Source organism: Antennarius striatus, chromosome 2, assembly GCF_040054535.1.
Source record: "Antennarius striatus isolate MH-2024 chromosome 2, ASM4005453v1, whole genome shotgun sequence".
In the NCBI taxonomy this organism is placed as follows: Eukaryota; Metazoa; Chordata; class Actinopteri; order Lophiiformes; family Antennariidae; genus Antennarius; species Antennarius striatus.
The window spans coordinates 10420001-10438190 of NC_090777.1; the positions used below are offsets into that span (position 1 = coordinate 10420001).

Consider the following 18190-nt stretch of genomic DNA (forward strand, 5'->3'; position numbering starts at 1 on the left):
ATCTATTTGTACGGATGACAGGATTGCTTCCCAGATCTTAACACATGGGTTAGATCCATGCCAGACCTGTCACACCTACCCCCTCTTTACTGCATCCTACTGGAGATGTTCACCTTCCACCTGCTGTGACGCATCAGCTACCTTTGGCCTACATTTACAAAGTGAAGTAAAATATCTTATTTGCACATTCGTCAGGATAGTGTTGTGACACAAACAAGATGATACTCTTTAAACCGTACTGTCCATCTGAGCACTGCAGACTATAATCGGTGTAATCTGAACTAAAGCCTTCTTGGACAGCTATAATCCAATTATTACACACAGGGATTCACCCAAATATAAAACCCTGTAAAATGCTGCACTCTGCTCAAAGTGGTGGGCAGGAAATGAAACGTAGAGGAGCATGTGCTGGGAATACACTAGCAGGAATATACAACAGAATTCTAAGCAACTGAAAGGTTCCTGGCTGACTCACAAATATCTACATTAGGGGTGTAAAACTCACCGAGGGCCACATCAGCATAACAGCTGTCCTCGAAGGGCCAGATGTTACTAATAAATGTAAATAAATGTAACTCAATGTGACGTAAAATAAATGTAACTACTCCTTCATGTTAAATGTATCACTTATTCAAGTTACAAACATTACATTTACTAAGAAAATATGTTTGTTTCTTTGTTATAACAAATCCTTTTAAATTTCTCAGGTTATAAAACCCACAAAACCCCATCTATCTAGGCTCAAACTATCCAACAAATAAAGAAAAATAATATCAAAAGTTAAGAATGAACTTTGTTCAAAACATTTTTATAAGTGTTAAAATGGGCTTAATTACTACAAGTGTGTTTTGGTCAAAACACACTTTTGAACTATTTATTTTTAGACACTGACCTTCTATACTCTCACAGGCAAAATAAAATGATGTGGCGGGCCACATTTCGCCCCCGAGCCTTGAGTTTGACACAGTTGATCTAGAATATAGCTATATTACCGATACATAAACGTTCCAACTGATAACGGCACAACTTCATTAAATTAAATTGAAATGTCTAAATGTAGATACTGTGTGTGTGTGTGTGTGTGTGTGTGTGTGTGTGTGTGTGTGTGTGTGTGTGTGTGTGTGTGTGTGTGTGTGTGTGTGTGTGTGTGTGTGTGTGAGAGAGAGAGAGAGATCAGATTCCTACATGTGTATAAAGATGAATGATGAAATAAGAAAACACACATTAATGAATATACGTTTTTGCAGAACATGCATATATTTATATCTATAATAAGTTCTTATAACACTACATAAATGTTTAATAAATAAAATAAATAAAAAGTAAATGTGCATGATGAATAATCACACTCTTCATTAGATGCTGTAGGTCATCAGTTTTTGTGTGTTTAGCAGAGGTTTGAGACCTGGAGGACGACCACACATTTCTTGAAAGGGACAAAAATAATTGGCTTTTAGAATCAGTCAAGCACCTGTGGATGATATTGAGACTATTATGGCATTTGGTTTCCCTCTATGGAGAACTTAGTGTCAGACAAACATGACATGGAGATAATCAAAGATAATCAAAGCTCAGTGTCAACCAGACTCTATCATATGACCAGAAACTCTACAATTCCATAAAATGCTGACACTCATGACTTGTCATGTCATGTACCAGAGTTAACAATAAGCACAACTGTCCAGTAAATTGTGCTCACAGGCACAACTTGTGCAGTAGTTGGATTTGAGAAAGTACTCCGTCGAGATTTCTCCATAAATTAAAGGGGTCCTATTATGAGAATCACACTTTTTCAGGCCTCTACATAGTGGTCCTCCCTAACCCAACCAACTCCTAGAATCTGGTAAACAAACGCTTCCTTCATCAATAGATATTTGAAGTTTTAGGAATTCATGGCCCGACCCGAATCAAAACGATCAAATTTTGCTAAAATGGCCATTTGTGACGTAAATTATGTCACAGATGGCACTCTGTGATTGGACAGAGTGATTGACGATAATGATTGGTTGATATGCCCAAGGTCATGACAATCCCCAATTCGTTCAGGCTACAGTAGCATTGTATGATAATGTCCTACCTCTGAGCTACACACTGAAAGTTCCTCACAAACTGTTGAACTCAGTTAGCATTTGGCTAACTAGTTAGGTCCACTTAAGTCATGTGTGTGAGTGTGTGTTTGTTTGTGTGTGTGTGTGTGTGTGTGTGTGTGTGTGTGTCTGTGTGTGTGTGTCTGTGTGTGTGTGTGTGTGTCTGTGTGTCTGTGTGTGTGTGTGTGTGTGTGTGTGTGTGTGTGTGTGTGTGTGTGTGTGTGTGTGTGTGTGTGTGTGTGTGTGTGTGTGTGTCCGCCTGAGGGTATCCCCAGCATCACAGCAAACACGTAACCAGTTACACATTAATTACTAATTCGAACAATTGTCTGTTTTTTGGTGAATGAAAGCAGCTTTAGCTCTTCTAAGTGTTCAGAGAGCTGGGTGTATCCACACACACACACACACACACACACACACACACACACACACACACACACACACGCACGAGAATACAAGAGAAAAACTTGGTCTTACAGGTAAAATCCCATGTTTCATTAGTTTGCGTTAGCTTAGCTCTCTTGTTATCCACAAGCTCTCAATGTCCATGACGATTTTCAGAAAACCCAGTGTAATTATATCACCGGCCAGTCTCATTGTGTTTACACAATGAGCCACGAGTCTTTGTACAGCAAAGACTGGGGAATATGAGGAAGCATGTCCATGCTTCCGTGGTCCTCAAAGATATTCAGGACCACAAATCACTTTGGGGCAAGACTTTTCAAATATGGTGTAGTTGGACATCTGTCAGCTGAATTACATCATTTAAAAAAAGCATAAGACTAAACAGCATGGAGGGTGTCACGTGATTCAGCCTGAGGCTGAGGATATCACAAGACAAAAACAAATGGGAAGGCACGACCTGTGTCATTTAAATGGCTGAATCAAAATGTCTCTAGAGACAAGAGAGAAAACTGAAGCCCATTAGGTGGATTGTTTTAATAAGTGTTTGACAGCAATTCGCCTCTGCACTCCATGCATTTATCAAACCTCTTTAAGTCACTTTGACAACTGTTTGGCAATGAAAAGTTGGGTTCTTTACTTTTTTAATTCTTCAAACACCAATATGTGGATAAAAAGGGATTACAGAGCTTCTTGGTTTGCTATGTTATGGTCACAAATTTAGTATGGGTAAGGGTGAGACAACAATTTGAAGCAGCTTTAGTTGTTTATGATATTGTTGATATGAACCAGATTATTTTTGGTTGGTGAAGAGTGTTTCTGGCCAAAACTCACTCCATACATGTACTTTTAAACTGTCAAAAAAACTTTACTGGCTTAGATTACCGGAGAAGATGGTCTTAGAGACCCACTACCTGAGAAGATCACCTTTATCAACTCTGTGTGCTTTAACATCTCACCGTTAATTATTTTGGGCTTCTGGGTCACGACCTGTTGGAACACCAAATTGCAAAAGGTCAGAACTACAACTACAGTGTAGCATTCTACTTTTTTTTTTTTTAATGTTATATACTGGTTTGATCCCTGAAGGGAAATTAAGAACGCACACTCTAGCTACTGATTCAAATGCATGCATACATATATATTTGTGAGTACAGGCCCCTGTATCACACACACAAACAAGGGGGCCTGTTGGCATTCAGGGGAGGTAGAGTGGCAGGCAGCTCCTTCTTGGTGCACCTCAAATGAGCAATTTGTAAAGGGGATGGCACCTTGCTCAAGGGTGCCTCGGCAGTGCTCCGGAGGTGAGCTGACACCTCCCACTGTCAGCTCACCTCCGGGTATTTTTTGGGGGGGCTGGAGCGGGAATCGAGCTGCCTATCTTAAATCATAGGACGACCCGCTCTACCGCCCGCTTTACCACTGAGCCACTGCCGCTCCCATACTGAGCTAAAACCAGAATCAATCAATTTAAAGTCACTTCAACTCCATTTTTATTCAAATGCAGCTTCTTGTCTACAAAATGCTATCTCAAGCAGGAAACTGCCTCCTTCATGATTTTAGTTTGAAGGTGTGAAGTGTCTGTGATGCAGCATCCTGTCATATTATCAACATTACTTTATTCTATAGTGTTTTATTTCAGGAGGATAGTAGTGTAGGCCCAGGTGTAAATACTCAGCATTAGTGATGATGTAAGCACAATCACTAGACCCATGAGATACCTCTCCCAGCAGCCCAACAGCCTGATGCAACATGAGCGATCCATCCACTAAGGCCCAAGCTAACAGTAATAACACTGAGAATACAGAGAGATATAAAGCAGTGCAGGAAAAAGACACAAACACATACAAACACACACCGCTCAGCTAGAAGACAGAATATACAACATCACAGATGTAAACAATGGGTAGTAGTAATCAGCACTGTTAAATATTAATATATACTACTATTCTAAGATCAAAAAAGAGGCATAATGACCGTAGTGAAGAAGTGATGGAGAGAGAGAGAGAGAAAGACTCATAAAAAGTGAGGGCAACAGTGGGAGCTTTGTCAATCTTTGTTATTGCAGACAATTTCCCTTTGACATCTAATTTACGATACACACACACACACACACACACACACACACACACACACACACACACACACACACACACACATGCACACACATACAGGGACACACATGCACATATTCATCTTATCATTCAATTTTCCTGTATTTGTTTTCACTCTTTGGAGGTGAAAATAAGGCATACATACACACACACACACACACACACACACACACACACACACACACACACACACACACACACACACACACACACACACACGAGTATTCAAAGAAGCATACAGAGAGGAAAGAAATCCTAAACACACACAGGATAACATCTCCGTTCCCCGTCTGAATCAGTCTCATTACTGATGCTGGGGCTGTCACCTCCCTGAGCTGGCTTGCTTACAGGACCATAGAGGCGGATGGAGGCGAAGGTCACCCAACACTGTTTGAATCCCACAAGACCATCAACAACTTCCTCTTGATAATGACTGGATATAAAGATGTACAAGGAGAGACCTGTGGTTTAATGCTATTTGCTGCAGGAGCACTTGGTCAGTCAGATGCAGAGGAACTCACAGGCACACAAAACAGATTTTACTCTGTGTTCCAAATGATTTGATTTTCAGACCTGCTGATGGGGAAGACAAAAGAACACCCCAAACCATGAGAGAAAATAAAAGTTTTGTGGTTGCATGTGCTGGAATTTTGTTACACAATTCAAACCAGACCTCACATGTTCCCGAGCACCAGTCATAGAAGTGATTGTAATCCATCACTTGCAAATCAACATGCTTAATTGTATGAATTCTGAAGCATACGTGATATGTAATATATCATTATCTGAAAAGATAATGAAAAAAGAGCGTAATGAATAGTGAAAGTGGATTTTTATTATTATTTTTTTTAGCTTTGTGACAATCATTACACCAATTGTTGAGCCTGATTACTAATTATCTCTGGAACAATGCATCTAGGAGATTTACTGTCTATGTATTGCCCCAGAATTTAATAATTGTATTATTCCAACAAAAGATGCAAAGAGATTGTATCCCTTTAAGAAGCTTTATTAAAAATACCCTTAACAGTTACATTAATATAAATAGTGTACTGTACATTATGCGTAAACACTGATAGTCCTCTGATTATTTATGGATATTCCTTTTCCCTGATGCCAAATGTTGCTTACATGGTTGTTAGCCATCCACTAGTGATTCCATGTTGTTAACCTGACCTCAGTCCCTGCAAAATCCAAGTCACTTTGATTCCAGCCAGCATTCAGATTATGTGTGTTCTCATCTGAATAAGATATGACTTAGGAGAAAAACTGAAGTAATTGTCACAACTCGGCTCGGGGTCCGCCCCCGGTCTCGCGCTGGGTTTCCCACGGCGCAGATCCCACATCTGCGTCCAATCATCACAGACACACCTGCCACCGTTTGAACCTTAATCACGGACTACAAAGACCCGGCTTGAACACGGACCCAGCGTCAGATCCTCTGTGTTGATGCCTTTTTTGTTGCCAGTTCATCCTGACTCCTACCTTGACCCCAAATTGTCTTTGGACCCCGACCTGCCTGCCTGGACCCGTATTAGAACTCTGCTTTGTCCCCGACCACGAACTCTGCCTCTCGGAGTTTTACCTCTGCCTGCCTGCCTGTTTCCCCGTAAGTCCTGTCTGTATCCTTCCATGTCTGCACGCCCCCGTCCCGCTCTGTTTCCCTGGACTCGTGCACCGGTCTTTCCTGTGCTTCCCTCGTGTGCCTTTGCTGGAATAAAGACTTTAGTTTAGACGCACCTGGTCTGCGCTCCTGTCTCAGTCCTGACAGTAGCATCTGACCAGAATGGAACCAGCGTCTGAACCCTCCGCAAAGGACCATTTTAAAATAGATCATTCATTGAAGATGAGTTCTCAGATGCGTTTTATAATCCAGTGCACTTTATAAGCCAGTGCGCTTTATAATCCAGTGCGCCTTATGTATGAACATTTTTTTTTTTTTTAAATAGGCCATACATTGAATGTGTGCCTTATAATCCAGTGTGCCTTATAGTGCAGAAAATACTGTACTTGTGTCTTAAATTTGAAAAAAAAATATTTTTATACTAAAGGGTTCGGTGAGCGAGCATATGAAACCGGCAGGGTTCGGTACCTCCAACAAGGTTAAGAGCCACTGGGCCAATATCTACCACAGTAGATCTGGTCCAAGGTACAGGTAATGTTAAGAAGACACCCACACACACATACAGTGCACCCTAGTTCTTTGTGGTTAATAAATTCCAGGAATCACACGTGATTTAGGAATCCACGATCGAGATCGCAATCTATTATTTACGGCAATTTAAACGTTTATGAACTCTCCCCATACTGATATTAAACCACCTTCTACCACTATTACCTTTTCCCACTCATATAGACTGTTTCAAGTACTTTTGTGTCTCACAAAAGTCAGACACCGATGGAACCGAGCCCACTTCCGAATGCCATCAGTGCCACCAGTGGAATGTGCGTATAGTATCACGTGACTGCCTACTAAAAATCTGCGATGAGGTGGAGTCGCAATCGTTGATGCGCGAATGCACGATGGCATATATATATATATATATATATATGGAGGCGAAAAGTTTATCTTTACCATCCTTGGTTGATAGTTTTTAGGTAGAGTCTGATGATGAATAACTGCCCTGACCTTGTCTCCTGGAATGAGGCAGTATGAAATTTTTCACGTGACGCCAGCATCAAGGCAACAAGCTGTCACTTCTACTGTCAGGAAAAACTGAACATGTCTGTTTCAGGAGTTGATAAATTAATCATAGCGATGTCCCAGAGCGAGCTCTTCTGGCACGACCTTGATCGATCTCTGGCAGAACGACAGATGGCTATAAAGGACAGCCATGTAACTGAATGCTCATTAACATAATCGAATGCATATACAATACACTTATTACAAGGCTACATGGTGCCTGCACAGCAATAGTGGTCTTGTAATACAGAGATGATGTTATCCTGCATGAGCTTAGAGATTGTTATTAAGAGAAACTGAAATATATATATATATACTTACAACCATCCGCACACTGACTTGATCATTTAAATTGTTGGCAGTAACAACCTGCGTATTTGTTTTGCAGTGTAATAAAAGTGACTGTTTGGACCAATGGTTTCTGAAACACACTGTATCGGTGGTTATACTTCCATAGATGTCAGCAAAACAGACAAGTGATTACAGCTGCCATCCATTACTGGAACAGCCTGATCTCTACAGCTTTCAACAAAACTGGAACCCTTAACTCATTCTAACAACCACATCATTGTCATAGTTGGACCAGTGGCATCTGACATATTACATACTCTGCAATATATACGTAAAACTAGCTAAACTGTTGGTATTGTCTCTGCCAATGATGTTTTGTCTTTCAACCACTATGTTTCAATCAACAGCCCATCAACTGAAGGTCTTTGGACACACTGCAGCCACACCTGCAGAATATGTATAGGTATAGGAGAAGAATGTCACAATACTAACATACAGTACTAATTATTAAAGGTGTACAGTATGTTCTCAATACTAACAAATCATAGTTTAGCATGCTAACAATGGAATAAGAAAAAAACATAGACACTGAAGGTAATCCACGAGATACGTAACAAGACATTTCGATCAATATACAGTGGTACCTCTACTTACGAATGTCTCTACATATGAATTTTTCTACTTACGAAACGCATCAACAGGAAAATATTGTCTCTAGTTAAGAAAGAAATTTTGAGTTACGAAAGGTAAAAATACAGTATGGGCTGCTACTCGCAGCTCCCAACGGTTCCTGAACACAACATTCTCATAGCTGCTCTGCCATTGGCTATTATCTAGCAACCTGGCATCCCATTGGCAAAGAGGGACCTCTGTGTGTAGCTAGATAGGCGTCTATGCAGCGTCTTCGTCATTCTGCCCTCGGCCCATGACGTGTTCTGATAGTTTTACGTAAATGTACTAACTTAAAGAGTATTTACTATTGAACCCAAGAAAGTGACGGAGAAAAGAGGAAAAGAAAAGACGAGGAAAGGAGTTTTTTTGTTCATAGAAACAAAGCGAGAGATAATAGAAAAGCATGAAAAAGAGATGCGTTTGGTTCATCTGGCCAAAGAATATGGCCATAATGCATCTACAATTGCCATGTTATTAAAACAAAAGGAAGCCATAAAACACCCCGGGAGTTTAAGGCTCCACGTTGGTGGTTCCAGAAGTTTAAAAGGGCTGGAATTTGCTCTGTTGTTCGGCATAGTGAGGCAAGAGCATATGAACCAAAGAGGGCTAAAAACAATGAGGACAGCAGTTAAAAGGTAAATGACCATCATTTTTATTCTTTGTTTTTTGTTTTTTTTACATTATGCACAACTCTCATTTATTGTGTACTAATCTAATTGTAACAAGTACTTGTTACATTTTTTACTTGTATTTGTTACATATTTGATGCATTTTTATGCTTTATAAAACATTTATGTCTGAATTTTGGGGGGCTTGGAACGGATTAGGGCATTTGCATGGAAAGCACTTCTCTTCTTACGAAATTTTCTACTTACGAAATTTCTTCCAGAACCAATTAATTTCGTAAGTAGAGGGACCACTGTACATACTGTATATTGGTCACATCATATATTGATGATACTAAAATAAAAGCACTGGAATCAAATTTAATAGCCATTTTCCTCTGGTTCTCATATGCTGTATGTCTGTGACATTTACAATTCCTGCAGAATAATCCTGAGAGATTTCACAAGATGCGACCAGATGGTATTGTTAGAGGTAAAGTCAGGACATTATAGCCCATCGACTCTGTCTACTGTGGACAATGAATGTCTGCACTGGGTGTCATGGCAATCATTCCCATAGCCATTGACAGTCTGGTCTGGAACAAAGTTTGGACCAAAACAACTGACCGCTATCACCATCAATGTTTGTTTCTGTCTATAATTCCCTCATTCTATTTGTGTCTCCTTCATTGTTCTGGCCTTTCAGTCTCAATGTTGTTTCCATCCATATGTTACTTTCTTCTTCTTTCTTTCTCATTCCAATAATTGTGCATCAATTGGCTGCTGTCCCACTTTATCTAACTTTCTAACCTCATTTTCCTTCTTTCCCTCCATCCTATCACAATGACTTCCACTCACTGCATCATCCCTTCCTTGCACATTGTATTTTCAGATCACATTCAGGCACTGGCTTTACACACTAAGTCACTCTATACCTCATCACTCAGTGGGAAGTCAAGGAGAGGGCAGAGCGATGGTGAAAGAGCAAAGGCTTGAGACAGTTGGAGGTAAGAAGGATGGAGCAAGAGTAAGAGGAGCAAAGTGTAAAAATGAGTGAAGTTAAACTTCAAAAACGAAAGACAAAGGAACCAGGAATGGCAGTTGGAGTAAGTGTTATAAAGTGAAGTGAAGTAAGTCAAAGGAAATAAATCTTTATGCAAATGAATGATATAAAGTGAAAGAGAGAGAAAGAAAGACAGACAACCAGAAACCAGAGACTTATGGCAGAGTGTTATGAAACAATGACTGAGTAACAGATACTGTACATTTCAAGAGGACACGGGTGTGTGTGTGTGTGTGTGTGTGTGTGTGTGTGTGTGTGTGTGTGTGTGTGTGTGTGTGTGTGTGTGTGTGTGTGTGTGTGTGTGTGTGTGTGTGTGTGTGTGTGTGTGTGTTAGGTAGAAAGAATGCTCTGACATGAAGTAAATATCAAATATTGGAACAAAACTCAAAGTGAATCAAATCTGTAGAGCCAGATTTTTTCTACGCAGCCCTTTAAAAAATTACATTTGAGCAATAAATCCAAAAACCCCTGAGTGGATTCATTTTGCCAGGAGAGAGCGGCAGGTAAGAAGGAAAGAAGGATGGTGCACCCTTGTTTTGTTTTGTTTTTGGAAGAGGGGTGGTGGGTGTTCTGCCTGGTATTTTCACATGACCTTTCATTAACAATGTTAAAATTGTTAAAATAGTTGTCAACATACAACCAAGAAATACAGCCAGCCTTTTAAAAAATAAAACTAAATAAGCACCCTTAGCACTATGTGTTCAATATTCACTCAAACTGCTAAAAGCTGGATTGAAAAATCACATATTCAGCATTTATCTATGTGAAACTAAATGTTTAAACTACAGAATGTATTTAAACTACAGTTTAATTAGCTTGGATTAATTAAACCTGTTATATGCTATATGAATTTAAAAGTCATAATTTCTTCTTAATGTGAAGCTAATGTTACAAGTCATGCCTACATTTTCCTTTTGGGTTTTTTTCCCACACGTTTTCTTAAATTCTGGTCTAATAGTTTGCCCAGCAGTTTATGGACCCAAGAGTTAATTCTATTCTCAAGCATGACAGTACAGTAATTTAAAGTCAACGCACAGCTTATTTCTCATCGTCACAGAAAACCAAATCAAATTAATGGAGTAATTACTTCAGAGCTGCAGAGAGCCTTTCCAGAAAGGCTTAATTTGAACACACCCCCAAACCCATGACCACTAAACTGCTTTTGGCAAGATATAAGATGCTGCGGGATCAGCTTCCCAACCCAGCCTTATTCCGGGAACAAGAAAATGTATTTGAAATGTGAACTGATTGAATGTAAATCATTATGTTATTATGGTTTCAGTACAGACAAACAAGTTCACACAAAACCACGAAACACAGTTCCATAATCTCAAACATTTCCTTAACAGTTAGGAAGAAAATAATTTTCAAAACTATTGATGATAACAAAAACACTTCTGGGAAGTTTTGTCTCAAATACTCACTGAGTTGATGCAAGCCAGCTCCTTGTTGAGCAACCAGGGAAGGGAGAGTTTCCCCTCTCCTCTGTAGCAAGATTGAATCCTCTCTTTAATCTTCTCCTTTATCCGTCTCATTGTGAACAGACACAAAGCCGACTCCTTGGGTGGCTTGGCTCTGTTCTTTTGACCCTGGGCAAATACAGTAAAGAGAACCTCCTCATGCTCCTGAATACCAAGTGAACGTGCCAGACGGATGCCTGGTCGGGCCAAATAAGCATCTTGAACCAAGCGGTACTCCACTCCATCCTTGGTGCAGCCAATGGGGAACTCAACATATGAGTAGAATTTTGGATCATCGACACATAGACGGACAATTTTAGAGGTGAAGAATTGTTCACTACTTGCATCTGGTGAGGTGAGTTGAGTATCAAGCTGCAAGGTGAGATAATACACAAACTGCTCACTGTTAAAGCCATAGACGTAATAGATATCAAACGCTGGGAACTTGGAGAGGGTATCTGAGGGAATCTTGAGCTGCGAAGACACAAACTCATCCTGGTAGACAAAGCTGAACATGTCTGCATTCTCCTCATTGGACATTAACTTACGGCTTGACAGTGTTGGGAAGTATTCAGATTTCCCATCAATGGGAGTGCCGACAAAAAGTTTTCCACCTCCGCCAAAAAGGTCTGGGGAGATGACCACACCTGACATGGTGCCTGCCTCAGCAACACTAGATAGATAATGCTCTTTACGGTGGTGGGGCTCCCCGAGCTTGAACAAATCATCCAGACGAAGGAACTGGCATATCCCCTGTGAAGTACTTCCGCAGGCAATTAAGCGGTTGTGGGAAGCATCAAGCAGCAGAAGTTTATTGACATTAGACATCTGCACTAGCTCATGGGGGCAAGACTGTACACCAGGTGGAGGGTAACAGCGAGGGTTGTCTGTAACTGGACCAGTAACATGGCTTCGCAGCTTGGTCAAGTTGCTGGACAGCTTGTAGATCCAGTTGACGGCACCAACATAGACCTCGCCAGTTTTGTTGTCAACCACCAAATGTGTGAGTCCACCTTCTGGTGGAGAGAAAGAAGGCAAGGAAGAGGATGAGGAAGAAGCAGTGGAGGAATATGGTAAGGTCATGGAGAACAAAAGAAATAGGATGGGGAGTGTGCGTAGAAGTGTGTTGGGGTGATGGAACATGGCGATGAGGGGTGGAAAGGTATGAGTGGGTGAAAGTGCGTATCTTTGAGGTTGTAATCTTCTGCAGGGCCAGTCAATGCTTTAAAGGACTGCAGGGTAAGATGCAGCAAAAGCAGCTTCTCTGAGCAGTAGACTTCCTGTTTTTTCCTACTTTCACCGCTGTTGTTTTATAACCTCATCACCTGATCCTCAGACTTGTCCAGCAACAGCCCTGAGAAAAAGAAGAAGAAAAAACACAACACATGTCAGTATATTCATGGACTGGAGTTTAACACTTCCAGAGGTCTGACAAAGTGGATTTATGTGTTTGCATCATAATGAAAGGGCACTAAATATTCGCCCAGCAACCCAGACTAGGAGGTCTTCACTCTGACATTGAAAACAACAAATAATTTCACTGTCACGTCTGTTTTGACTTCTTGACTCATACCACTCTGTAAAGTACATATTTTAAAAGAAGACAGAATCAGTCTGTCGGTTGTCTGGAAGTACCAAAGGATTATGCACATCCACACAAAAACACATCAACAGTTGAAATATACAGAAAATGCCTGTGACACATGAATATTTTCTGGTTAGAAAACATGTATGTACATTGAACACATGTGAAAAACGAGACCTGGGCACATACAAAATGACACACAGAGTGCAGCACTGATGTGCAGCATCATGATAGCAGGTAAAAATTCAGAAATTACAAGAAAGGCTGCAGGGTAAATCCTATAGCATATTTCCAAGAGAGCAACAGAGAAAAAGGAATAGACTTATGAAATAGAAATGGGAGAGAGGAAACAGGCTGATAAAAGGGGTGAGATGGTGAAAAGACGAGATACATGAAACCTGTATGGCTTCTAGCAGTTCAAAAGAAAGGCAGTGAAGATGGTGGGAAATATTGGTGTATGGTAAAGTCCCGAACAATAGAAAAGGGAGGTGAAGCAGCTGCAACATCTCTGAATGTAACCAGCAAAGATCATTTTAAACCAGCTGTGTATTTGTCATTACAAACCAATTATGTTCATGTATCGTCTCAGTTCAAACACATCAGAAAAGCAGTGATGAAAATAGGAAACTAAAGTTCAAACATGCAGGTATGTCACCAGCAGGTGAAAACCTTTCCTGACCTGTTTGTGCCTAGTGAACTGTATTTGGAGTAAATCTGTGACTGCCTCTTAAAATAAAGACCATTTAGCTTCTCACATTTGGTCAACCATAAGAAAGTAAATTACGTCCACTGATGTCACTGTCTTGGAACACAAACAATATTGTGGTTTCTTTGGAAGTGTTTTAAACCAACCACAGACTGATGCAGTCCAACCTTCCTTTCATTAGCTTGTTGGTTTATTCTCGGCTAAATGCAGAGGACAAGGAAAAGGTTTGTTTCTTAATGGAGTTTGGACAGCATTCTCATCTCTTATTTCTGCTGCCATTTCTCACTCCTCCCTTTCATTACATTCCTCTCCTTCTCCCTCTCTTTTTCTCTCTCTGTCTAGTTTTCATGAATAGTGTCTTTCATCTCCTGCCCAGCAATGATTACAGTGGCCCAAGATGACGAATATTGTTGCCTGACCTGTCCAGACAATGCACTTACTGTTACCATCTTAGACCCGCAAACACACTGAATCTGAACGTACATGAACTGTGGGATCCGTTTTTAAACACTACCAAAGGTCCCACTGACTTCATCACATCTCAACACACTATTTTTTTTTTAATTCAGCTTATTTCTTCTTTCCAGACATGTTATTACAACAGATTTCACTTTCATCAGTGTTGAAACATCAGCAACAATATCTGAAAAGGAAAAAAGGGTTGACGGGTAGAAGCCATTGGCTTGTAAGTTTCCTGTCCCCTAAATCAACAACATCTCTCTCATTGCAGCACATTGTCAACCAATTCAATACTTTGCATGTCACAAATCAATTTCAATTATTTTATTCTGGTACATTGTTGTTTTAATACGTTCATTTAGTCCAATAGGCATGTATCTTTGCACACCTCTTTGTCAGTTCTTGAGAAGAGTCCAAATTTTGTTAATGTTCATTTTGTTACCCATTTCAAGGGTTGTTTCTGGACAATTTTATGATTTAAGCGCCGTTGGAATTTCTTGCTTTGTGTGGCTGAGACGATGTTGCTTTCTGTGCCTTCCACACTCCTAATCACTGGTGTCAGCATCATGGTTTCTGGCCTTCACATCCAAATGTTTTGGATTTTTTTCCAGCTTTTGGGTGATATCCTCCTTGAGCCGAGCATTGGACTCCTCATGCCAGTCACTCATCCTGGCTATGGCATCATTCAGCACGATAGCCGTAGCCTCCTTATACACCCTGGCCGTTGCCTCTGCTGCTCGGTCGGAATCCTCTTGTGCTTTGGCCTGTTGTAATCCCATTTTTCTCAGCTTGCGGTGCAGCATAAAAACACCACACCCCAGTGCTGTTATCCCGATTGTCATGGAGGCGAAGATATACATATCCTTGACGTCTTCCACATCCAGTGGGGCCAGACACATAGTTTTGACAGTATCCCAGCTGCCCAGCATGTAGCCAGCCAAAAAAGTCCCATCTGGACAATGGCGCTCACCAGTTCCGGTGGAAAAAATTCTGTCGATCGCGTTAAGTGACCAGCTCAGCAGATTTATCTTGGTTAGCAGACTTCGTATGATGACATAGAATAACAACGTAACACTTGCAATTCTGTACAACTGATTGAAATGAAAATCTACACTACGCACTCTGGAGCTGAAAAGAGAAAAAGTTACAATTTCGGAGTTAAACGGCTGTTTTAATGAGTATTTGTTCTATCTCACTGCGCCTAAAGTGTTCAATGTATTCTATAAATCAGAACTACAGTTTGCACCAAACAGGGACTATTGTACATTTTAGTATGCAGTGGCGGTGAAAGCTCATGATACCAAGAACAAAGAGGATGAGAGGAAGAGGGTGTCTGCACACTGAAATCCAACTTTCTCATCTAAAGGTGATTTACTATCAGAGTTCAGTTAAATGAATAAAATTGTGTTCATGAGACAAGGAATTGCTGAGGAACGTGATTGTGGCCTTGTACACAAATGGTAAAAGAGAGAATACCCATATGGCACAAACTTTCAATCAGTTATGCTGTGAGTAATCCTGAACTAAACAGAGCAGTAAAATAACAGTGTAGTTCATTTGTTGTGTGATATTTTTAATATTACATTGCACTGTAATTTTGTGTTGCCTTGTATATACTGTATACACTAACACCTTAGCTTCTGATTGAAACAGAATACTGTCCTGAGGGATTTTGTCTCTGAGACATCAGTGTTGTCCTGTAATAAAAAAAAAAAAATCACTTGATAAATCTTGTTTAATTTCACACAAAATGATCATCACCTTATCTGCTCATTAAAGCGTGTGTGAGTGTGTGTGTGTGTGTGTGTGTGTGTGTGTGTGTGTGTGTGTGTGTGTGTGTGTGTGTGTGTGTGTGTGTCACATCACATGAAGCTGCAGAGGCATTCAGGTCAACTCTGTGCTGATTTATTAGTGCTGGCACATCAACTACAAACAGCCAGGCCTCGGCCAAACACTTGGGTACATTTATATACACCACTTCTTTAGCATGGAGCTCACATTCATGCCTTGCCTGCTGGCCTCATTGCCTTAGAATATGTGTTTGTCTACTCTGCATCTGCTTAGGCTTATTCACGACTAAAACGGACATAGACACACGTCCACACACGAGCCAAGGCTTGAACTACCTTGACAAAATGCACAAACAGTGGCATGACTAAAATTTACATCATTGCCCTTTCAGATAATGTAGTGGACCTGACCTGAAACCGAAGAGTGTTCTTCACCAAGAAGCTTAAGCATGGAGACATTGTGTCATTGTCACAGAGTGAGTGATTTAAATCTACAGGTTTATTGTCTTTTCTTTACCCTTGCGCTACTTCCTCTGGGCTGAGTCTCCATCAAGCCCAACACCAACTGCCACCCAGACAGTTGATAGTGTTAAAGCAGTCATAAAGGATCTATAGCTGTATCAGCCAAATAGTAGGACACAGATATCTATCCACGCGGTGCACTGGCGTTGTGCCCGGAGTTGTCCCTGCCTCACGCCCTAAGCCAGCTGGGATAGGCTCCAGCTCCCCACGACGCGCCACAGCGGATGAAGTGGTTGACAATGGATGGATGAAGATATGTATCCTCCCTCTCAGAGGAAAGAAAGTTGGTCCATTAACCATTTAACTTCTACGTTTACATCCCATCATGTACAGCTATCCTTTAGGTGGATGTGCTTTTAAAGGTCAACCAGCAAATCAGAGTTGAAACTAATTTTGAGCTCAGAAGCAAAGTGTACAATCTCAGCACACGATGCCTGGAGGAGTTCTTCTGCAATATTCAGCAGGTATGTCAGTCAACACACACTGCTAGATCAAATGCCTGGGCTGCACTGCCGAAGATTTTTATGCATTAAGAATCAGCACAGTGCTGTTGATTGGAGACATACATACTGTTCAAAAATTTAGCGTTAGAAAGTCTGAAATTTCATTTTTCTACAGATTAATTCAACCTATCTAGTTTCCATGTGAATTTTATAATGCATCTCTTTTGACTTTCCGAATTTGTCAGTTTTACATTTACATTTATATCATATTTTGCAAATGTATTAGTGGGGTGGCTGATAGTTTGTAAGCAGTTGTAAAAGGTGTCAAATACTTCTAAAAACAGGGATGAAACAACACAATAAATGCTGCAATGCGTTCAAGGTTGCTGCGTTAGTATGAGCTGATTTTTCCATCAGATATTGGTTGACTACACTCTAAAAAATGATTCAAGGACCTAGTAAATGTGACAGTAACATATAGTTATGCATGCCCAATAAAATTCTGAATATCATCATGATGAGTATTCGATTTGGCAACATCAAAATTAATTAGTAAAACTCCAACAGGAATATTTGTGTGAAATAGACACATGTAAATTAAGTTTACTTACTTAAAATAAAGTATTATTTTACTAACAGATTACATGGTTGAAATATTTGTAATAATAAGTTTATGTTTCACCAACCTTTTTGAGAATATATTAACAAGAATCAGTTTTAATAAGTGCAATTATTAAACAAGTCAAATAAATTTTATTGGAGATGTAACAACTTAAAAAACATCTAGTAAACATAAGGGAACCTATTCCACCTTTTTAGGATTTTGTGGCGCTGGTCACTCTGGCAGTGGCTCAGCGGTAGAGCAGATGTCTTGAAGACAGATCTCCCAGCCATCGGTGGTTCATGTCCTGCTCCTGCCACGACATACCTTGGAGTGTGAGTGGATGGTGGGAGGTGTCAGCTCACCTCTTAAGCAAGGTGCCGTCCCCCTTCATTTTGGGGTGCGACCCCCTCAAATTCATTTACATTTACTCAATTTGTGTAGGTAATTGAACCAAATAAATTTGTTCAGACGTACTAGCATATATTACTTAGATTTTACTCATGACTCAGGTTTTGTTTTAACAGATTTGAGAGCTTTCATGCAAGTGATTTATAAGATGAAAAAAATAAATATTTTCTGTCAGTACACCTGCAGAATAGAAAACATCTTTAATTTAAAATGGTGGTTATTGCAAATAAAGCTAGGATTACAAAATGAGAACATGTCTGTGAGCAATGTGCAGGGGCCAGAGACATGATACGACA

The 18190-nt window shown here is 40.3% G+C and overlaps 1 protein-coding gene across 3 annotated transcripts in view; it reads right to left on the bottom strand.

The window, feature by feature from the left end:
• Positions 1–18190, bottom strand: part of LOC137602731 (plexin-A1-like) — a 402183-nt gene that overhangs the window by 338276 nt on the left and 45717 nt on the right. For all 3 annotated transcript variants that reach the window (XM_068325725.1, XM_068325707.1, XM_068325716.1), the window contains exon 2: positions 11342–12731. In XM_068325725.1, the coding sequence (XP_068181826.1) occupies positions 11342–12520 (1179 nt within the window). In that variant the 5' untranslated portion in view covers positions 12521–12731. The remainder of the gene's footprint in view (positions 1–11341; positions 12732–18190) is intronic.